This window comes from Chiloscyllium plagiosum, unplaced genomic scaffold, assembly GCF_037043375.1.
Source record: "Chiloscyllium plagiosum isolate Xiang-an unplaced genomic scaffold, Cpla_swu_hap1 HiC_scaffold_14, whole genome shotgun sequence".
NCBI classification, from domain to species: domain Eukaryota; kingdom Metazoa; phylum Chordata; class Chondrichthyes; order Orectolobiformes; family Hemiscylliidae; genus Chiloscyllium; species Chiloscyllium plagiosum.
The window spans coordinates 72226928-72250598 of record NW_028270152.1 but is presented as its reverse complement, the minus strand read 5'-3'; the positions used below and the strand labels follow the sequence as shown (position 1 = coordinate 72250598).

Below are 23671 nucleotides of genomic sequence, written 5' to 3'. Positions count from 1 at the left end.
TCTTTGCTTCTTATATCAAACTGTCTTCCCAAACCGATGACTTGGAGTCATAGAGTCACGGCAAGGAAGCAGACCCTTTGGTCCAACTAGTCCATGCTGACTGTGTTCCCAAACCAAACTAGTCTCCCTTGCCTGTGCTTGGCCCAAACCTCTCCAAAGCTTTACTATTTGTGTTCTTGTGCACATGTCTTTTAAACATTATAATTGTATTTTGGCAGTTCATTCTACACACGAGCCAGTTGCCTCATGTCCTTTTTAAAACTTTCTCCTCACCTTAAAAATATGTCCCCTAGTTTTGAACTCCCCCACCTTAGGGAAAAGACCTTTGCTGTTCACCTTATCTATGCTATGGATGATTTTATAAATCTCTATAAGGTCACTCCTCAACCACCTCCTGCCTATCCATCCTATTTTAATAACTCAAACCCTTAATTCCTGGGAACATCCTGGTAAATCTTTTCTGAACTCTCTCCAGTTTAATAATATTCTGCCTATAACAAGGTGACCAGAACTGTACACAGTACTTTAGAAGAGTGCTCACAACATTCTGTACAACTTAAACATAACATCCTAACTCCTATACTTAAAGGTCTGAGCAATGAAGGCAAGCATGCTAAACATCATCTTAATCATCCTACCTACCTGTGACGTAAATTTCAAAGTATTATGTAGCTGAATCCCCAGGTCTGTTCAACAACACTATATAGGACCCTACTGTTAATTGTATAAGAGCGACCCTTGTTTATTTTTACGAAAATGCAATGCCTCACATTTATCCAAATTAACCTCCATCAGCCTCTCCTCAGACCATTGACCAAGTTGATCAAAATCTGCTGGTAATCTTAGGTAACCTTCTTCACTGGTGTCATCTGCAAACTTACTAACCATGCCTTCTATATTTGTGTCCAAATCATTTATATAAATGACAAAAAGCAGTTGACCCAGCACCAATCCTTGCAGCACACTGTCACCAGTCCAAAAAAACAACCTTCCACCACCACACTCTGTCTCCTACTGTAAAGCCAATTTGGTATCCAGTTGCAAGTTCAACCTGAATCCCATGTGATCTAACTGTACTAATTAATCTACCATGCAGAAACTTAACCGGCTTTAATGCTAAAAGTGGGACCAATGGAGAGCAGGGGGAAGAGAAGGAGGGAAGAGGTTTCTGGACATCTGGATGCCAATGCCCATCCACTGGAGTTGGTTCTTCAGGAGTGGAGCTTTGATGTTGGTACCCAGTTTCATGCAGGACACCCACATTGGTTCAGTGTGTCCTCCCATTTGATCCCTAGGATCCGATGTTGATACCACTGGTGAAAGATTTCAAGGATCTTAATATGACGGTGCTAGACAGTCTAGATTTCACTGCAGTGCAGGAAGTTCATCAACATCATAACCTTACAGACCAGGATCTTTATTGACTTCCACAGGTTTCTGTCAAAGACATGGTTGCAGCTTGACAGTGGTAGTGCTGAACCTTTCGATACCATAAGAAATAGGAATAGAAGTAGACTATTCAGTCCATCAAGTCTTCTGCACCATTCAACTAGATCACTGCTGATCTGATAATCCTCAACTCCACTTTCTTGTCTTATTGCCATAACCCTTGATTCCCTTACTGATCAAAAGTCAGTCTATCTCAGCCTTGAATATAATTAATGTCCCAGCATCGACAGCTGTTAGTGATAAAGAATTCCATAGATTGACTACCACCTGAGAAAGAAAAATGTCATTCTCATCTCTGCTCTGTACTCAAAGATTATGTCCCCTGGTCCTAGACTTTCCTACAAGTGGAAGCAAATTGTCTATATGTACCCTAAGCCTCCTAGGAGTCTAGCCACCTAAGAATCTTGCATGTTTAAATAAGGTTGCCTCTCATTCTTCTAAATTCCAATGAGTATCGGCCTAACCTACTCAACCTCTCCTGATAAGAAAATCCCTCCATACCTGGAATCAACTTAGTGAACCTTCTCCAATGCCCGCCTCCTATACCAATCTTTCTTTCCAAAACTATAAACGTATTCCAGGTGTGATCTGACTAATGCTTTGTTTAGTTTTAGCAAGACAACCCCAATTCTTTGTACCTCATTCCTTTTGAAATAAAGGCCAGTATTCCATTTGCCTTCACTGTCAACCACCAAATTTATATACTACCTTTTTGTGATTCATGCGCTGGGACCCACAAAATGCGTCTGCTGCAACTCCCTGCAGACTACAGACTAATATTCAGTTCTTCTATTCTTCCTACCGCGATGTATAATCTCATATTTCCCTACATCATACTACATCTGCCAGAGTTTGCCCTTTCTCTTAACCTGTCTGTGTCCCTCTGTAGACTTTTTTTTTAAATTCTCACCACTTGTCTTCCTAATTATTTTTGTGCCATTCATAATCTTGGCTATAGTACATCCCTCATCCAAGTCATTAATATATGTTGCAAGTAATTGTGGCCCCACCACAGATTCCTGTGGCAGCCCACTAGTTATGTTTTGCTATCTTGAGAATGACCCTTTATCCCAACTCTGTGTTCTATTAGTGATATACCACCACAAAACTATGAGCTTTTACTTTATATAATCTTATATCTGGTATCTTATTAAATGTCATTTGGAAAACGAAATTCATTACATCTGTTAGTTCCACTTTATCTATCCTGTTTGTTACCACCTCTAAAAAAGATTCAGACACGTTTTCTTCATGAAGCTATGCTGACTCTGCATGATTTTATTACGTATCTCTAAATGATCTGACATTGCATTCTTCTACCTGACAACTGACTACTGCTGTATCAGACAGTTCATATCTTAGGTGTCATTTTTGATCCTAAGATGAACTTTCAGCCAGTCATCCATATCATCATTAAGAATGCCCACCTCCACCACCTGAACATTACCTGACTTTGTCCCCACTTTAGCTCACTCAGCCTATTCACTGATTCGGGCTCCATTGTTCTCTATGGAAGAAAATTCCAAAGGCCATGAACTTCTGAGAGAATAAATTCTTCCTCAATTTCATCTGAAACAAGAAGCCCCCTTTAAATTTCGTTCCCTAGTTCTAAATTCCCCCACAAGAGGAAACATCAAAACTTTTGCCCAGATCTTATACATTGCAACACGGTCACTCCTCATTCTTATAGACTCAAGTAAGTATAGGCTCAGACTTTCCAAATACGGTTGATCCAGGAATCAACCTCATGAACTTCCTCTGAACTGCTTCCCATACAAGTATATTCCTCCTTACGTAAGGACAGCAAAACTATCCAGCAAACATTAGTTGTGAGTTCATCAGTTGTAGCAAGAGTACTCTTGAACTGAGCATTCTGTAGTTTTTCACAAATAATATTCTGCTTTTCTGTTCTCCTTGCCAAACTGGACAAGCTCATCTTTCCATATTATAGTCCATCCAACGAATTACTGCCCACTCACTAAGATTATGTGTATCCCTTTGCAGACTTCTTGTATCCTGACAGCTTGCTTTCCTGTCCCATCTTCATAGAGTCATAGAGATGTACTACATGGAAACATACCCTTCGGTCCATCCCGTCCGTTCCGACCAGATATTCCAACCCAATCTAGTCCCACCTGCCAGCACCCGACCCAAATCCCTCCAAACCCTTCCTATTCATATACCCATCCAAATGCCTCTTAAATGTTGTAATTGTACCAGCCTCCAACACTTTGGCAACTCATTCTATACCCGTACCACCCTCTGTGTGAAAAAGTTGCCCCTTAGGTCTCTTTTTATATATTTCCCCTCTCATCCTAAACCTATGCCCTATAGTTCTGGACTCCCCAACCCCAGGGAAAAGACTTTGCCTATTTACCCTATCCATGCCCCTCAATTTTGTAAACCTCTATAAGATCATCAACAAATGTAACTACGATACTGGACCGATGCTGATAGATCATCTTGAAAACCATCAACTCTGTTCTTGCATAGTAACACTTCATGTGGCTCAATTTTGAATGCCTTTGCAAATGAATTTGCACCATTTCTTTAAGAATAAAATTTACTATTTTCCCAATGAAAGATGATAGTCCAAATGGCCAAAATAGAGCCAGTATTTTTGGCTGCTTTTTGTCTTCCACCCTCCTCGAACAGAGATTACATTTGCATTTCTCGAGTACCCTGGACCTTTCATGGAAATTTTGGAAGGGTTCTGACTTTTGATTTGCTTTGCTGCTGCTTTGTACTGTTAATTGGTAGTCACACATCTGCTATTGATTTATGAATAGTGTGGGAGTGGCCCACGTTTCGTACAGTTCAACTGTTCATTTTGTGCTGTGCCTGTCGTATATTTCTCCAGTGGGGATATTGTGATTAGAATGTTAAAACTACTCGCTAATATTCATTATATTTATTGAGCTGTTGGTTGCAAAGCATTTTTAATGCTAGTTAGTCACTTAGATTTCTCTTCACCTTTCTTATCTGGGAACTTGTTTAACCCCTTGGCAAGTTGGCTAGGTACCTTGACATCTTATTTATTTAGTGCTCTTGGAGCATGTTGGACTATGAGGGTCCTGGCCTGTGTTATGTATTTAACCTGTCAATTTTAATACAATTGTATTCTGTTTGGCTTCATTTTAATAGATGGGACAAACCAGCTGAAATTTCACTCTCAAAAATGGGTGAGATTAGGTGGTAACAGACTAAGATTTCAAAATGCAGGACGAAGAGCAGGCAACTTGTCTGCTTGTGTGGGAAGTGGATTGATAATATAGATGTTAGTTAAATGAGATTGCCTCCCTTTATTTAATCAATTATTGTAATTTTATCTCATGTCAGCTGGGTTTTCCATTATCAGGGTATCTGATAGGTAAGAAAAGTGCATCCATATGCAGCTCCAGCGTCACTCCAGAAACTCAGGACCGTCTAGGTCAAAGCATCCCACTTGACTGGTATCCTATCCTCTCCTTCAACATCCTCTCTCCATCCATTGACACATCAGTGGCAGCAATCCATGCCAACTGTAAGATGTATTGCAGTACCTCATGAAAAAGGCTCCTTGGAAAGCTATGACCGCTACCATGTAACTGTGCAAGGACAGCAGATACATAGTAGCACCATCAACTTGTGAAGACAAAGTCCTGCCTTAATATTGAGAATACCCCGCTTCGTGATTTGGGGCCTTACCACCATGCTAAATTGGGCATATTTCGAACAGATCTAGTAACTCGGACTTGGGCATCCATGAGGCACTGTAGACCAGCAGCAGCAGAACTGTACTCCAGCATAATCTGCAACCTCATGGCCCAATACATTCCCCACTCAGCCATTACCATTTAAGATCCACCCTGGTTCAATGGAGAGTGTAGGAGATAATGCCAGGATCAGCACCTTAAGAATGAGGTATTGACATGATGAAGCTACCAAGAAACAGAAACCGCCTTATCAAGCTGTTATAATACCAGTACAATACTGGCATCTCACCAATAATGTGGATAATTGCCCTGGTTTTCCTGCATACGCAAAACAAGACAAATCCAACCCAACCAAATACTGCCCCATCAGTCTACTCTTGATCATTAGTAAAGTGAGGGAAGGTGTCACCAACAGAAATATCAAGCAGCACCTGCTCAGCAGTAACCTGCTCGCAGTATAAATAGACAAAGTCTTTTCCCTGGGGTGGGGGAGTCCAGAACTAGTGGGCGGCACGGTGGCACAGTGGTTAGCACTGCTGCCTCGCAGCGCCAGAGACCCGGGTTCAGTTCCCGCCTCAGGCGACTGACTGTGTGGAGTTTGCACGTTCTCCCCGTGTCTGCGTGGGTTTCCTCCGGGTGCTCCGGTTTCCTCCCACAGTCCAAAGATGTGCAGGTCAGGTGAATTGGCCATGCTAAATTGTCCGTAGTGTTAGGTAAGGGGTAAATGTAGGGGTATGGGTGGGTTGCGCTTCGGCGGGGCGGTGTGGACTTGTTGGGCCGAAGGGCCTGTTTCCACACTGTAAGTAATCTAAAAAAAACTAGAGGGCATAAGTCTAGGGTGAGAGGGGCAAGATATAAAAGAGACCTAAGGGGCAACTTTTTCATACAGAGGGTGGTATGTGTATGGAATAAGGTGCCAGAGGAAGTGGTGGAGGCTGGTACAATTGCGGCATTTAAAATGCATCTGGATGGGTATATGAATAGGGGGGGTTTGGAGGGATATGGGCCAGGTGATGGCAGATGGAAGTAGATTGGGTTGAGATATCTGGTTGGCATAGACGAGTTGGAACGAAGGGTCTGTTTCCGTGCTGTGCATCTCTATGACATCCAGTTTAGGTTCTGCTGCAGCCACTCAGCTCATGACATCATTACAGCTTTCGTTCAAATATTGAACCAAAACACTGAATTTCAGAGGTGAGTTGAGAGCCCTTGACATCAAGGCCACATCTGACTCCGTGTGGCATTAAGGAGCACCAGCAAAACTAGAATCAATGGGAATTGAGAGCAAACTTCCATTGGTTGGAGTCATACCTGGCACATAGGAAGATAGGGCTGTGATTGTTGGAGATCAGTCATCTCAGCTCCAGGCCATTTTCTGCAGGCATTCCTCAGGGTAGTTTCCTAGGCCTAACAATCTTCAACTGCTTCATCAATGACCATCCCGCTATCAAAAGATCAGAAGTGGGGATGTTTGTTGGTGATTGCATTTCACCATTTGCAACTCCTCATGCCCTGAAGCAGTTACTATTCAAATGGAACAAGATCTGGACAGTAACCAGGTTTGGGCTGACAAGTAGCAAGTAACATTTCTGCCACACAAGTGCCAGGCAATGACCATCTCCAGTAAGAGACAATCTAACCACCATCCCTTGACATTCAGTGGTGTTCCCATCATGAAACCCCACTATCAACATCCTTGGGGTTGCTTTTCACCAGAAATTCAACTAGACTCACCATATAAATAAAATGGCTACAAAAGCAGGCCAGAGGCCAGGAATACCGCAGCAAGTAGCTAACCTCCTGATTCCCCAAAGCCTATCTATCATCTACAAGTCACAAATCAAGAGTGTAATGTAACACTCCTCACTTGCTTGGATGGATGCAGCTTCAACAATATTCAAGAAGCTTGACACTATCCAGGATGAGGCAGGCTTCTTGATTGGCACCACATCCACAAGATTCCTCCTCCTCCGCCACCAATGCCCAGTAAAAGCAATGTGTGCTATCTACAAGATGCACTGTAGAAATTAATCAAAGATCCTTGGGAAGCACCTTCCACGGTCACTTACATCAAGAAGGACAAGGGCAGCAGATACATGGGAGCACCACCACCTCCAAGTACACTTCCAAGCTACTCCCCATTTTGACTTTAAAATATACCACCGTTCCTTCACTGTTGCTGGGTCAGGGTCCTGGAATTCCCTTCTTAAGGGCATTGTGGTCTATCTACAGCACATGAACTTCAGCAATTCAACAAGGCAGTTCACTACCCTCCACTCAAGGGCAACTAGAAATGGGCAATAAATGCTGGCCAGCCAGCAATACCCACATTTCATGAGTGAATAAAGAAAAACCTCTTAAGTTCCCCTCCAAGGCACACACCATCCTGACTAAGAAATATATTTTTCTTCCTTTATTGTTGTTATGGACCAGGCCAGACCCCCTTAAAACATTTCAAGAAGGTTGCCCAGACCCTAACTTCTCTAGTTGTTTTAAGCAGGTCAAGTGGATATCCCAGGAGTGATGCAGCTGGCCCAATCACTCAGTTTTAAACAAAGCAGAACTTGTTTACAGACTACTGAATGAAACATAAACAATAACTTAACCTATCTGAAAACCCAGTTGACTCTATCGCAACTTAATGATGCTGTTGCAAATACTTGCAACATACTGGAAGCACCCATTGGCAAAAAAGGTAAAATCAACTACAAGGTCTTACAGGAGAAATGTCAGAGAGAGAGAGAGGACCAGCGTGGAACTCCTTCTTTGGGTCCCCAGCCAAAAACCTTATCAGCAGCTGTAAACAAAACGTCTTGCTAAAACCAAACCAAACCCTGAACTAGGATAACTGGCCACTCCCCTTTCATGGTACAAGTGTTTAAAAAAAACTTAAAAGCTTTTTCAAGTAGATATTTCCAGACATATTGGAACCCCTGCCTTTATGACCCCTTTGAGGAAAAAAAACAAAGGACAACATAACCTTGATAAAGGAGCAGCATCATCATTACACTGTCACTGTATCAAATCCCTGAAACACTCTCGTCAACAGCGTTGTGGACATGTCTACACCCGTGGTCTCAGGCAGTAGAAGATGATGACTCACCACTGTCGTCTTGAGGGCAATTAGGGACAGACAATAAGTACTAGCCCAACCAGCAATGCCCATGGTCTATGAATGAATACATTTTAAAAAATGTCTTTACAGCCGTGTGGCAGAAAAACAGATATATTTCTTCCAAAGCCAACAAGCAAACGAATAAAGCCCATCATCAGCAATACACCAGAGCTTCACTTCCCACCTGACCTCCTCTCTTCCTCTGCAATTATCTGCTAATACAGTCGGTGCAGACCAAATGCCTATCCTTGGCTTTGAGCTTGTTTACCCTATGCAACAAGCCCTATAATCTATCAGTCAAGTAAGAAAGAAAGAAACTAACTGCAAAAAAAAGTAAAGAAATCCTGCAGTTATAAGCAACACAATATTTGGTAACCCACTAACGGAGCTTCCAATACTGCAGGTAAAATGCCTTTGAGTTCAAATCCATGCCCAAGTATCAATCGTAGTGAATTAAAAATTTGAAACTTGACTGTGATCATTAACTCTTAAGCAACTTTCCTTTTCCCTTCATTCCTAGAATCTGGTGTCAGTATTAAGGCCTGTTTTATTTGCTTATTTTTATTTAAAAAATTGTAATTGGCTACCCCCTTGAACCACTGCCATCTTCATTATTCTGTGTTGTGGTTTGGTTTAATGCCACTGACTGATTTGCTAGGCTACTTCAGAGGCCTATTAAGAGAGAACCGCATTGTGGATTTTTAACCTTGTTTCACTCAGTTCTAGTTAGAAACTGATTAAATGCTGAGGCTACCATGGGGCTGGAATGGCAAAGCTGATTGTTGGAAAGAAGTAACCCCATTTTGTAGATAGTACCCAGTGCTGTGTTCTAAGTAAGTTTGGTTTGTCACTCCTGTAGATGAATCCAACACCATTCACCTGAAAGTGATCACCCAACGGAGGGACCAGCCTGTGGTGCAGGAGTATGATGTTCCAGTATTCACTGAGTGTAAAGAAGACTTTATTAAAATCCACTGGGATCTGACGACACAACAGGTGAGTGGAAAGTCACAAGTAGAATAGGAAGTTGTATGTGAAATCTGTAAATATGTTAAAACTTGATTCTGCCAGAAGTGTATGCTTTCTGAAAGAATCTCAAGGAATAGGGAGAGAGTGCAGTTGAACACGTGGCTGCAAGGATGGTGTAGGAGGGAGGGCTTCAGGTATTTGGACAATTGGACTGCATTCTGGGGAAGGTGGGACCTGTACAAGCAGGACGGGTTGCACCTGAGCCAGAAGGGCTAGCACTCTTCGGAGTGGTTTAAACTAATTTGGCAGGGGGATGGGATCTGGACTTGTAGTCCAGCAAGTAAGCTAGCTGTTTGTCAGGATGTCCAAGAATGTAGGGAGGCTGTGGAGACGGTAGTACTGACAGGGAGTACTTGCGGACACAGAGATGGGCTCAAGTGTGTATACTTCAATGCAAGGAGTATCAGAAATAAGGTGGGTGAACTTAAGGCGTGGATCGGTACCTGGGACTACGATGTTGTGGCCATCACGGAAACGTGGATAGAAGAGGGACAGGAATGATTCTTGGAGGTTCCTGGTTACAGATGTTTCAGTAAGATTGGGGAGGGTGGTAAAAAAAGGAGGGGGGTAGCGTTGCTAATTAGGAATGGTATAACGGCTGCAGAAAGGCAGTTCGAGGGGGATCTGCCTTTGGAGGTAGTATGGGCTGAAGTCAGAAATAGGAAAGGAGCAGTCACCTTGTTGGGTGTTTACTATAGGCCCCCCAATAGCAGCAGAGATGTGGAGAAACAGTTTGGGAAACAGATTTTGGAAAGGTGCAGAAGCCACAGGGTCGTAGTCATGGGTGATTTCAACTTCCCAAACATTGATTGGAAGCTCTTTAGATCAAGTAGATTGGATGGGGCGGTGTTTGTGCAGTGTGTACAGGAAGCTTTTCTAACTCAGTATGTAGATTGCCCGACCAGAGGGGAGGCCATATTGGATTTGGTACTTGGTAACGAACCGGGACAAGTGATGGGCTTGTTAGTGGGTAAACATTTTGGTGATGGTGGCCACAATTCTGTGACTTTCACCTTGGTTATGGAGAGAGATGGTGCGTGCAACAGGGTAGGTTTTACAATTGGGGGAAGGGTAAATACGATGCTGTAAGACAGGATCTGAGGAGCATAAGTTGGGAGCATAGGCTGTCAGGGAAGGATGTCGTGGAAATGTGGAACTTTTTCAAGGAACAGATACGACGTGTCCTTGATATGTTTGTACCTGTCAGGCAGGAAAGAGATGGTCGTGTGAGGGAACCTTGGTTGACGAGGGAGGTTGAATGTCTTGTAAAGAGGAAGAAGGGGGCTTACATAAGGTTGAGGAAACAAGGTTCAGACAGAGCATTGGAGAGATACGGGATTGCCAGAAGGAAACTGAAGAAAGGGATTAGGAGAGCTAAGAGAGGGCATGAAAAATCTTTGGCGGGTAGGATCAAGGATAACCCCAAGGCATTTTATGCGTATGTGAGAAACATGAGAATGACGAGAACGAGGGTAGGTCCGATCAAGGACAGTAGTGGGAGACTGTGTATTGAGTCGGAAGAGATAAGTGAGGTCTTGAATGAGTACTTTTCTTCAGTATTTACAAACGAGAGGGACTGTATTGTTGAAGAGGAGAGTGTGAAATGGACTGGTAAGCTAGAGGAGATACTTGTTAGGAAGGAAGATGTGTTGGACATTTTGAATAACTTGAGGATTGACAAGTCCCCTGGGCCTGACGGGATATATCCTAGGATTATGTGGGAAGCAAGAGAGGAAATTGCAGAGCCGTTGGCAATGATCTTTTCGTCTTCACTGTCAACAGGGGTGGTACCAGGGGACTAGAGAGTGGCGAATGTTGTGCCCCCGTTCAAAAAAGGGAATAGGGATAACCCCGGGAATTACAGGCCAGTTAATCTTACTTCGGTGGTAGGCAAAGTAATGGAAAGGGTACTGAGGGATAGGATTTATGAGTATCTGGAAATACACTGCTTGATTAGGGACAGCCGGCATGGATTTGTGAAGGGTAGGTCTTGCCTTACAAGTCTTATTGAATTCTTTGAGGAGGTGACCAAGCATGTGGATGAGGATAGAGTAGTGGATGTAGTATACATGGATTTTAGTAAGGCATTTGATAAGGTTCCCCATGGTAGGCTTATGCGGAAACAAGGAGGCATGGGATAGAGGGAAATTTGGCCAGTTAGATAGAAAACTGGCTAACCGGTCGAAGTCAGAGAGTGGTGGTAGATGGTAAATATTCAGCCTGGAGCCCAGTTACAAGTGGAGTTCTGCAGGGATCAGTTCTGGGTCCTCTGCTGTTTGTAATTTTTATTAATGACTTGGAAGAGGGAGTCGAAGGGTGGGTCAGTAAATTTGCAGATGATACGAAAATTGGTGGAGTTGTGGATAGTGAGGAGGGCTGTTGTCGGCTGCAAAGGGACTTAGATATGATGCAGAGCTGGGCTGAGGAGTGGCAGATGGAGTTCAACCCTGCCAAGTGTGAGGTTGTCCATTTTGGAAGGACAAATAAGAATGCGGAATACAGGGTTAACGGTAGGGTTCTTAGTAAGGTGGAGGAGCAGAGGGATCTTTGGGTCTATGTTCATAGATCTTTGAAAGTTGCCACTCGGGTGGATAGAGCTTGTTCGAAGGCCTATGGTGTATTAGCGTTCATTAGCAGAGGGATTGAATTCAAGAGTCGTGAAGTGATGTTACAGCTGTACAGGACTTTGGTTAGGCCACATTTGGAGTACTGTGTGCAGTTCTGGTCGCCTCACTTTAGGAAAGATGTGGAAGCTTTGGAGAGGGTGCAGAGAAGATTTACCAGGATGTTGCCTGGAATGGAGAATAGGTTGTACGAGGATAGGTTGAGCGTGCTAGGCCTTTTCTCATTGGAACGGAGAAGGATGAGGGGTGACTTGATAGAGGTGTATAAGATGATCAGGGGAATAGATAGAGTAGACAATCAGAAACTTTTTCCCTGGGTACAACAGAGTGTTACAAGGGGACATAAATTTAAGGTGAAGGGTGGAAGATATAGGGGAGATGTCAGGGGTAGGTTCTTTACCCAGAGAGTGGTGGGGGCATGGAATGCGCTGCCTGTGGGAGTGGCAGAGTCAGAATCATTGGAGAACTTTAAGTGGCAATTGGATAGGTACATGGATGGGTGCTTAAACTAGGACAAATGTTCGGCACAACATCGTGGGCCGAAGGGTCTGTTCTGTGCTGTATTGTTCTATGTTCTAGGGCCAAGGACTGCTCCTTTTCCTGGACGTTCAGAATGTTAGTAGAAGTTGTAATTGAAATATACACTGGTATGGTCAAACTCCCATACCTTGAGTAGCAGTTAGTGGGAGAGGTGAAGCATCCATCTGTTGAAGGTACTTGGATATGCTTGAGACTAATCCTAAATGTCTGGATTATGAGAGAAACTGGGGAAATTTGGGTTCTGTGAAGCAATCTTATACAAGAGGCAAATCTGGGTATGAATTAAAGTACAGAAGGTAAACCAATAGTTATTATCTGCATAGTGCCACACAAGCTCTTATCAAAGTTACAAAAATGTCATCTATGCAACTACAATAAAAGTTGACCACCCCTCAGCATGCTTTGGTATCTGGCTGCAGCTTTTGACACAGTTCAACATACGTTCCTCCTCCAGTACCATTCTCCTCTGTTGTACACCACTCGTGGCCTCATTCTTATTTATCTAATTATCTAACTATCTAGAGAATTGCTTACAATAACTCTTCTTCCTGTTTTCACACTATTTCCTCTGGTGTGTTCCAAAGATTTATCTTTTTTTATTCCTTGCGTGTTGGCGATTCATTCAATGACACAGGGTCTTCAAGGGTGCTGATCACAACCAACTCTTACCTCACCATCTCCCATCTCCGCTCCTTCGTTGTTGCTAAATTATGGATTCATGTTGTATATTAATTATCTGGATAAAGGAAGAATAGAATCCCTGCCGTGGGGAAACAGGCCCTTTGGCCCGATGTGTCCAGACTGACCCTCTAAAGAGTAACCCACCCAGACGCATTCTCCCTACCCTATATTTACTCCTGACTACACATCCCTGAACACTATGGACAATTTAGCATAGGCAATTCACATATCTGCACATCTTTAGATTGTGGAAGGAAACCAGAGCACCCAGACGAAACCCCACGCAGACACGGGAGAATGTGCAAACTCCACCCAGACAGTTGCCCGAGACTGGAATTGAACCCGGGTCCCTGGTGCTGTGAAGCAGCAGTGCTAACCACTTGACTTGACTTTCCTAATGTGTTCCAGACTGGTCTTTCTGCCTTTTATAAACTTGAGTTAATCCAAAGGTGAGCTGCCCGTCTTTTAACTCTGCAAATTCTGCTCCCTGTAATCCCTGCACTTGCTGACTTACATTGACTCCTCATCAAACAACATCTTGACTTGAAAATTCTCCTTGATTTCCAACTGCCTATTCCTCACCCTTCTCTATCTCTTTGACCCCCTCCAGACCCTCTGAGACATCTGCACTCCTCAAATTCTGGTCATCCCTATAATTATTCCACAATTGGTAACTGAGCCTTCGGATACCAAGTATCCAAGCTATGGAATACTATTCCTATACCCCTCCACCTCTCTTTCCTCCTTTAAGACATTCCATTTTGGTCATTTGAGTTAATATCTCCTTATGTGACTTGGTGTTATGCTTTGATTCATGGTGCTCTTGAGACGGTTCATTAAGGCACTATATAAATACAAGTCAATAGATGAAAACAAACAGAGTACTTAACACAGGAGTCCAAGATAGTGGGTGAATAATTCCATAATTTATACAAGAAATAATGTTGCTTCAATTTGGGAGATCATGGGATCTTTCTGGACAAATAAACTGAAGCCTTCCAAATCTATAAATACCAAATGATTTGAAGACACAATTTCATAATTTGCCATTTTTTATTATTACATGAGCATGTCACCCTGTTTTTGAATGAATCAAGTGCCAAGCCATCATGGTGGAATCACTAAGTTTCAGTGCCTCTGTCCAGAAATGTGGTTATGTATCCTGTGAAAAGTTGTCAGAGGAGCCACTGCATACCTAAAGTAATGCAGGAATATTATAAAAAGAAGTAGGAACTGCCTGTCAAGCCTGCTTCACCACTAATGGCCAAGTGGACATCAATTGTCCAGCGATGACTGTAATTGAGCAGTTGTATTAGTGTTTTTCTGTTCAGTGTTGGTTAATTATGTATCCTTCAGATTTTACCATACATTGATGGATTCCGTCACATCCAGAAGATCTCTGCTGAGGCAGATGTGGAGTTGAACTTGGTGCGAATTGCAGTGCAGAATTTACTGTGAGTAGCACAGCAGTGTGATGAAAGGTATCTCAAAAAATATAACTTTTAGAGTTTGGATTTTAAAATAGTAGCATACGGGACCAGTTACTATTCTGAAAGTTTTAAAAAATAACAAGGTAAAATAGTCCTTCTGGAACTGTAACCTAATTGCGTACGTGCTAAAGAACAGGACCACTGGAATGTTAATGGAATTGTTTTATTGTGGCCGATTATGACAGGTTGTATCAAAGTTCAATAGCATATTTTTGGGTCAGAATAATTGAAACATAATTTTAATTTAGAAAATCCATAAGTTTTTTAGGATATTGTGAAGAGATGTAAGTACTGTCTCTCTCATAGAAAGGAATATAAAACAGTTCAGGGAAAGTACAGATATCTCATTGGTTGTGTAATTTCCAAATCAGGATTGTTTGGCTAAAACTCTGTACATTATTAGAAGTTGAGAAAGTCCAAGACATCAGTTTTGAGAATATTTATGTAAAAAGACTTCACGGTTCACAGGAAAGAACTGGATAGAGTCAGTTAAGTTGAATTTGAAGATCTGACAGCAAACCATAAAAAAACTATAGAAAAAGTCATTCAACCCATCATGTTTTCACTGGCTGAATAAACTAGTTGTGCATTTTAATCCCACTTATCAACTCTAGTCTGTAGCTTTGCTGATTACAGTGCTGATCCAGGTTTCTTATAAATGAATTGAAAGCGACAAATGCCACAATCACCATGGGTCATACAGCATCCATGGCCAGTAAGCAAGCTAACATTTCGAGTCTAGGTAACTCTTCATCAGAACTGAAGTGAAGTGTACAGGGGGCAGCATTTGTGGGAGGGGGGAATGGTTGGGTGGTATAGGGTGCTGGTGGAGAAAAGATGTTGATAGTTCAGGTTAAGTGATTGGAATGTGAGAATGGCAGAACAGTGGTATGCCTAACTGTCAGATTTGAAAGAACAGGCAGTCCCACTGGGGTGAAGGGAGGGGAGAGCGGACGTGGTGACAGAGAATGTAACAAGTAAAGCTGAAAAAGGAAGAAATGTGAATTGGAGTTCGCAATTTGAAGGTGTTGAACTCAATATTACGTTCAGAAGGCTGTAAAGTACCTAGTCTAAAGATGAAATATTGTTCCTCCAGTTTGCACTGTGGTTCAATAGACACTGGGGCGGCACGGTGGCACAGTGGTTAGCACTGCTGCCTCACAGCGCCAGAGACCCGGGTTCAATTCCCGACTCAGGCGACTGTGTGGAGTTTGCACATTCTCCCCGTGTCTGCGTGGGTTTCCTCCGGGTGCTCCGGTTTCCTCCCACAGTCCAAAGGTGTGCAGGTCAGGTGAATTGGCCATGCTAAATTGCCCGTAGTGTTAGGTAAGGGGTAAATGTAAGGGTATGGGTGGGTTACGCTTCGGCGGGTCGGTGTGGACTTGTTGGGCCGAAGGGCCTGTTTCCACATTGTAATGTAATGTAATCTAATCTAATCTAATCAGCACTGCAGCATACCGAAGACAGACAAGTGGGCATGTGAGCAGGATGCTGTGTTAAAATGACCAGCTATGAAAGGTCAGGGTCATGCTTGCGCACAGACCGGAGGTATTCTGCAAAGCGGTCATCCAGTCTGCATTTGGTTTCTCCAATGTAGAGTAGGGTGCAGCGAATACAATACATAAGATTTGAGGAGGTACAGATGAAATGCTGCTTCACCTGGAAAGACTGTTTAGGCCCTTTGGGAGATGAGCAGAAAGGAGGTGAAGGGGCAGGTGTCACATGACTTGTGTTCACGCCTCACAAGTAATTTTGTGGATTATTTGTCAGATCTGTGTTTCTGTATTGAATAGCATTGGAAAATGGGATGAGGCTTTTGTGTTATGTATTTTGAGCTTTCAAACTGTGTTCTATATTTAGGGAACTTGGTTTTGTTTTCGTGTTCCTTCCATTAAACATCTGTTGTTCAAGAAACACTGCAGGCTTCTGTGACTGAGCTAGTTTGTTCCACTTTACCTGTTGGATTGCTGTAATTAGGCCAACAGAGCTTTAAAGGGAAAGTCACCACATTTAATACGTATTGGTAGCAGCTTTTCAGTGTACCTGGCCTTTCTCTTCATGTTTTTATGTCTTGTTTTCAATGTGCTGATCAAAGTGAGACTTGTTAAGAGGTTGTAAATTTAGTACTTTTCTATTTTTAAGATACACTGTCAGTTCAAGTATCTCCTGGAATCTGCATGATAAAGAACATTTCGTACACTTAACTAAACATTCTCAGTTTAGGGTCAGATGAGTTGGATACAAGGTAAAGCTCTATCTTTCAAAACTGTTCCATTAAACACTCACAGATAAAGCTTGGGTCAGATCTAGTGTAAAGCTCCTTTTGCCTTGTCCCCATCAAACACTACCAGCCTAACTGCAGGGTTGATACAGCATCGGTTAGACATGGAGTAAAGCCCTGTCCTCATGTTCCTGGTATACAGTCCAGGGCCGATGCAACTTGTGTCAGATACAGTGTAAAATACCATTGAACACTCCCAGGACAACTATAGGTATAAATTAGGTTCTATATACAGCACCATCTTCACTATCCCATCAATTCTCCTGAAGCAAGTACAGGTTACAAACATTGTAAAACTCTCTCTCTACTGCCCCATGAAACATTCCTGTGGCAGGTATAGAACAAAAAAAATCTGGAAATCCTCAGCAGGTCATGAAGCATCTGAGAGTTAATGTTTCAAGTCAATTATCTTTTATTGGAACTGGACCAGTATAGTGTGGGTTAGATACAGAATAAGGATCTTTCTACATTGCCTGTCGCAATATTCTCAAATTCAATATAACAGTGTTCAGTTGTTCTAAAGCATGTAATAGTTTCCTCCCTGAGATATGTTTTTAGCACTATATTTCTGTTATCAAAGATGATGAGTGTATTTAGCCCATTCAGGGCACCTTGGCAACCTCAGCAATAAACACAAGATTTTAATTGCAGCTTAATTGAACAGTTTACATTGTTGGAGGTGGGATCCATGTGTTTAATGAGGATTCTGCTGAAAAACAAATCTCTACTTTTGAAATGCTTCGCTTGCTGAGATTTCCATGTAATCACATTGTTCAGTATCTATGTTTGCCATTTGCCTTTGCTTATTTATTGAACTACAGATAACCTGAAGAGGTTTTTTGTGCAGCAGGTTGTTGTAATCTGTAAAGTACTTTTTGAAAAGGTGGTCGAAGCAGATCATGATTGTAATGTTAGCAAGACTGCAAATGCAGAATTCCAATTAATGCTGTGGGGATCACAGTTCAAATCTCCCACTTTTGATGGGATTTGAATTTAGTAGTAAAAAGACTGGACTAAAGGCTACTTTCAGTAATCGAGAGTGTGGTGCTGGAAAAGCAACCAGGGATGGTGCAATTTGTCAGAAGGGAGTTGCCCTGGGAGTGCTCAATATTGACTTTGAAACCCAGGAAGCCCTGTGGCAACAAGTTAAAAACAGGCAAGGAAATCTCCACTACCATATCCAACCTCCTGCCATGACTTCAGCTGATGAATCAGTGGCCCTCCACATTGAATAGCACTGGGAGAAAACACTTAGGGTGTGAAGGAAACAGAAGGTACTCTTGGTGGGGTCTTCAAAGTCCATCACAAAGAACGGCTCAGAAGCATCACTACTGACTAAATTGACCAATTGATGTAGGGCATATCTGGTATCATATTTCGAGCCTGTGGCAGATGGTGAAGGGAAAGCCTACTTCACCTCACCCACCCCAGTCTACCTGTCTCAGATGCATCTCTCCATGACTACATCTTTTGAAGTTTTAATTTTTTTTAGGAACTTCATAAACTGGTGATCGTGGGATTTGGGGATGAAATAATTTGCGTGTGGTTGTTTATCCCTCTCAGTAGGTTCAAAGGAATGGGTTAAAGGAATATTTATGTTTATGGTACTTTGGAGTGAAGGGACCTTAATAAATTTCAGAACCTTATTTAATTTTTTTTATTGTTTAGTATGTCTACTCTAAAGTAGATCTACAGAGTCTCACAGCATGGAAACAGACATTTCGGTCCAACCAGTCCATGCCGATCTTAATCCCAAATTAAACTAGTCCCACCTGCCTGCGGTTGGTCCACATCCCTCTAAATCTTTCTTATTCATGTACTTATCCAAATGTCTTCTAGATGCTGAAAATAACACACCAGGTTATAGTCCCAACAGGTTTATTTGGAAGTACAAGCTTTTAGAGCTCTACTCCTTTTCAGGTAGCTTCTAAATGCTGTAACTGTACCCTCCAGTTCTTAACCTGTATTTATAGATGATACAAATATTTCTCCTAGGGGGCCCCCACAATCTTCTCCCTAACTTCTGACAAGGTCCTAGGATGCAGTTGGCCAGGTCATGGGGATTTATCTACCTTTGTTTTCTAAGACTTCCAGTACTTCCTCTTTGTAATGTGAGCATCAATATTTATTTTGTTGATTTGTTTAGACTCCAATTCTTTATCAACAGCAAAAACTGATGCTAAATATTCATTTAATATCTCTCCCATCTCCTGACATCAACACAAAATCAAATAGTCACATTCAGCACGGGAATATATTGTACAGAGCAATCTGTTAATAAATTGTGCTCCTGTTCATTCAGTTCAAGTTGCACTGTGCATGTAATGTGTGCTGTTGTCTTGCAGGTACTATGGAGTTGTGACCTTAGTTCCTATATTCCAGGTGAGTGGAAGTAGACACTCAGTTTATTTATATTTCTAAATTATTATCTAGAATTAGCTGTTGCTTCTGTGCCAGTTCTTCTCTGCCTTAAAATGAAACCAGCTTTTACCTTTTGTTGAACCTACTTTTACATTGATTTCTAGTTCTGCTGCTGTTTAACTGCGTTCTATTCCTTTTCTCTGCAGTATTCCAATGTGTACTGCCCAACTCCTCGGGTGCAGGATCTGGTAGATGACAAATCCTTGCAGGAAGAGTGCCTAGTATATGTCACCAAACCAGGTATGATGAAAGTTCCTATTCCGCGCAAAGGCAATGAAAATCAAATGGCATTTTGGTGTTTTCACCCATTGTGTTCCTAATGCCCACAAACATAGCAACATGGAAAATTGTTTAAATTATAATGATACAATAAAAGGAGTGAAAGGTTATCAGGGTAGGTGGGAATGTGGAGTACTCAGATCAGCCATGCTAAGTCCCCAGGACCTGACATTCTACAAGCCAGAGTGTGTAAAAAGGTGGCTATAGAATACTTGATACAGCAGTGATTATCTTCCAGGAATCTATGGATTCTGGAATGGTTCTTGCAGATTTGAAGCTCGCAAATGTCACTCTGCTATTTAAGAAAGGAAAGAAAGAGAAGACTGTGAGCTACAGACTTGTTAGCCTTACAGCTGCTAGAGAAGGGGAGCTGCTAGAATTTATTAAAAATAATGTTTTGGTTAACAAACGTAAAACACACGGGATAAGAGGTAATGTACTGTCTTGGATTAAAGATCAGCTAATGAAAATGGAGAATAGGAATAAAAGGATCATTCTCCCATTTGCAGGGTGTGTCTGGTATGATTTGGGTTTAGGGACCAAATGTAATATTTCCAAAATTGCAAATGATACAAAACAAAGTGGGAATGTGTATTCAGGAAAATGTAAAATGGATTCAGGAGGATTTGGACAGGCTTAATGAGTGAGCAAATGCATGATAGGTGGAATATGATGTGGAAAAATGTGAGGTTATCCACTTTGAAATGAGGCACAGATGTGCAGAGTATTTTTTAAATGGTGAGAGGTTATGGGGCCTGGGTGTCCTTGTTAGTAACAAGTCACTGAAGGTCAATATGTGGGCGCAACAAGCTATTAGGAGGGCTAATGGAATGTAAGACTTGATTGTAAGAAGATTTGAGTACAGGAGTACTGAAATTTTGCTTCAGTTGAATAAAAACTTGGTCAGACCACGCCTGGAGTATTCTGTGCAATTTTGGTCTGCTTATCTCAGAAAATATATCATTGGCATAGAGAGAGTTCAGTGAAGGTTTGCCAGACTTGTTCCTGGGCTGGTGGGACTGTCCTATGATGAAGATTGGACAATATTCTCTCAGTTTTGAAGAATGATGATGTCATCGAAACCTGCTAAAATACTGATGGAATAAGCAGGATGAAGCTGGTAAGGTGTCTCCCTAGAGTGGGCACAATTTAAAAGTAAGGGGTAGGGTGCCATCTAGGACCAAGAGGAGAATTGTTTTTACTCTGAGTTGCGAATATGTGGATTTCAGTACCCAAGAGGGCAGTGGAAGCAAAGTATTTGAGTATGTTGCATGTAGAGATTAATGGATTTGTCATTATTAATGGGGTATCGGGTTGTGGGGTTATTCTGGGTAAAAGGCTTTGAAGTATCAATCAACCATGGTCATATAGAATGTCAGAGTAGGCTTGACAGGGTGAATGACCCACTCCTTTTTCTACTTTGTATGTTCTTATTAAATATGTTGTGAGGACACAAAAACTGCTGAGGTTGAGTGAGTGGAAAGGAGAATGCCAAGATATAAAATAATGTGGGAAAGTGTGAAGTTATCCACTCTGGATGGAAAATTAGAGAAACTGTATTCTTTAAATGGTTAGGGACTAGATTGGTTGGTGTTCAGGGGACTTGGGTGTTTTCATATGTTAATCACTTGATATTAACTTGCAGGGAGGGGAATGTTTTTTGTTGAACATGGATTACAGTTTTAGAGTAAACGTTTTACTACAATTGGGGAGGCCATACCTGGAGTATAGTTTCAGTCTCCTTACCTGAAAAAAGATACACTTACAATGTAAATTGACTAGACTGATGTCTGCAATGTACGGGTTGTATTCTGAGAAGAGATTAAATAAACTGGGACGACAATCTTCAGAATTTAAAATAATTTAAAAGGCTATAACATTGGACATTGAAAATTTAATGTTGATTAGACCATTGGTTGATAGAGTAGATGTATGAAGAATGTACCCTTTCTGGAGAACCAAATAGCTTGATTCTAAAAGAAATGGGTTGCCTTTGGGACTAAGATATGAAATGTCTTTACTCAGAGGGTTGTGAATCTTTGGAATTTCCACCTCATAGGGATGTGGGTGGTCATTCAAGACCGAGATTAATATATTTTTGAATACAAAGGCATTTGGCCATAGTGCAGGAATGTAAGTTGAGGTAGTAGATCAGCCATGATGTGTTCAGTGGTGGAGGTATAGTGACCTCTGCTCCTATTTCAAACAGCTATTTGATGACACAAAACTGGAATATTTTACTTAAAAAGAAAGAGATATTGCCAATATTTTTTGTCTTGCATTCATCATGACAAATGCAAGAATGCCAAATTTCAAACGATCAGGGTAGGGGAAAAGAATGCTGATTGAATAGCAAGTTCACATTACTTTTTCCATGGCAACACCTCACCCAGTCAGAATCAACTTATCAAGCAATTAGCACAATGTTTTCCATAATAAATTGTTGAGACTGTTTGAAATTTGGACTAATGTTATGGTGCTGTATCACTTTATAATCCTCAGGGAGGTTACCGCTCATCATTTCTTAAAGCAAAAATATGCTAAAGAATACTAGTTTGTACCTGCACAACACTTTGAAGTAGTAATATCAAGGATTTTGCCCCCAGGGCTGCAGAGCTTGGAGCCCAGATTGAGGTCTTCCTTGAAATGTTGATGTGCATGTTTTGCTTTAAGACTTTACAGTTGTCGGTGAACTCAGCAGATGATTGAATTGAATGGGTCTCATGAAATAACAAGCAGTAGTTTGAAAAATATATAGTGATGCAGACTGAGTCATTATAGGCTCCCAAGATTTTGCAAGTCAGACTGGCAACAGGGAAGGGTAAGGGATGAAATCTAATAGAGGAGTGCTTGTTATTTCTGGGCGTGATGGGATTTTATTGTTTAATAGTCGTGGCATACCTGGAAATTATGCAATAAACGCTGTAAAGGATATAAGAATCTGAAAGGGTTAATGCTGAGGAATGTATTAAGCACCATCCAATATTACAATGTCATGGATGGAGAGGAGAGTACATTACTGGATCTCAAAAAAGGCAGACCTAACATGAAGGACTCCCTCATGGATTTCACTACAATATCTGTCATGTCAAAATAGCTTATACCTAGTTGCTATTGTGCATTAAGCTTCATCTTGTTTAAGTCAAGAGCCTTTTCTTGTTAGACTACCTAGTGGTTTTCCTCTACCACACTAAACCAATCAAATCCTTTAGATCCCAACCTCAAAGGACAGTGGTGGCAGCAAATAGATAGATAAAGTGTCGGAGAGCCCTGTAGCATGGAGACAGACCCTTTCACCGAAACTGCTCCATGCAGACCAAAATGTCTATCAGTGCTAACTGCATTTCTCTGCACTAGGTCCATGTTCTTCTAAACCTTTCCTATCCATGATTTGTCCAAATGCCTTTTAAATGTTGTTAACGTACCTGCCTCAACCACTTCTGCTGGCCGTTCATTCCATATGCGTACCACTCTGTGTAAAAATGCTCCCCCTCAAGTTCCCTTTTATTCTTTCCCCTCTAACCTTAAACTGATGCCCTCTAGTCCTTGATTCCCCAACCCTGGGAAAAAGAGTGAATGCATTCACCTTATCCTTGCATTTCACAATCTTATACACTACAATAAAATCCCCCTGAGTCTTCTATACTCTTTTTAAAAAAAGAGTTCTAGCTTGTCCAACCTCTCCCTATAACTCAGGTCCTTGAGTTCTGGCAACATTCTTGTAAATTTCTTCTGTGCTCTTTCCAGTTTAATAACTTCCTTCCTATAGCAAGGGTACCAAAACTGAACACAATTGCCAACTGTAGCTTCGCCAATGTCCTGTACAATTGCAACCTAATTTCTGTACTCAGTGCCCTAACTGACGAAGAGCAGTGTGCCAAAAACCTTATGCTCTGCCTACCTGAGACTCCACTTTCAGAGAACCGTGCAGCTGAACCCCAATGTCCCTCTGTTCCACTACACTCCTTAAGGATCTACGATTCACCATGAAACTCCCTACCTTGATTTGATGTTCCAAAATGCATGCCCTCGCACTTATCTATATTAAACTCCATTTGCCATTTCTC

At 41.8% G+C, this 23671-nt stretch overlaps 1 protein-coding gene across 2 annotated transcripts in view; it reads left to right on the top strand.

Annotated features, from left to right (window-relative positions):
* The window catches only part of nprl2 (NPR2 like, GATOR1 complex subunit), a 42647-nt gene that overhangs the window by 7381 nt on the left and 11595 nt on the right, over positions 1-23671 (top strand). For both annotated transcript variants that reach the window (XM_043708499.2, XM_087994522.1), the window contains exons 5-8: positions 9119-9255; positions 14490-14587; positions 19250-19286; positions 19472-19565. In XM_043708499.2, the coding sequence (XP_043564434.1) occupies positions 9119-9255; positions 14490-14587; positions 19250-19286; positions 19472-19565 (366 nt within the window). The remainder of the gene's footprint in view (positions 1-9118; positions 9256-14489; positions 14588-19249; positions 19287-19471; positions 19566-23671) is intronic.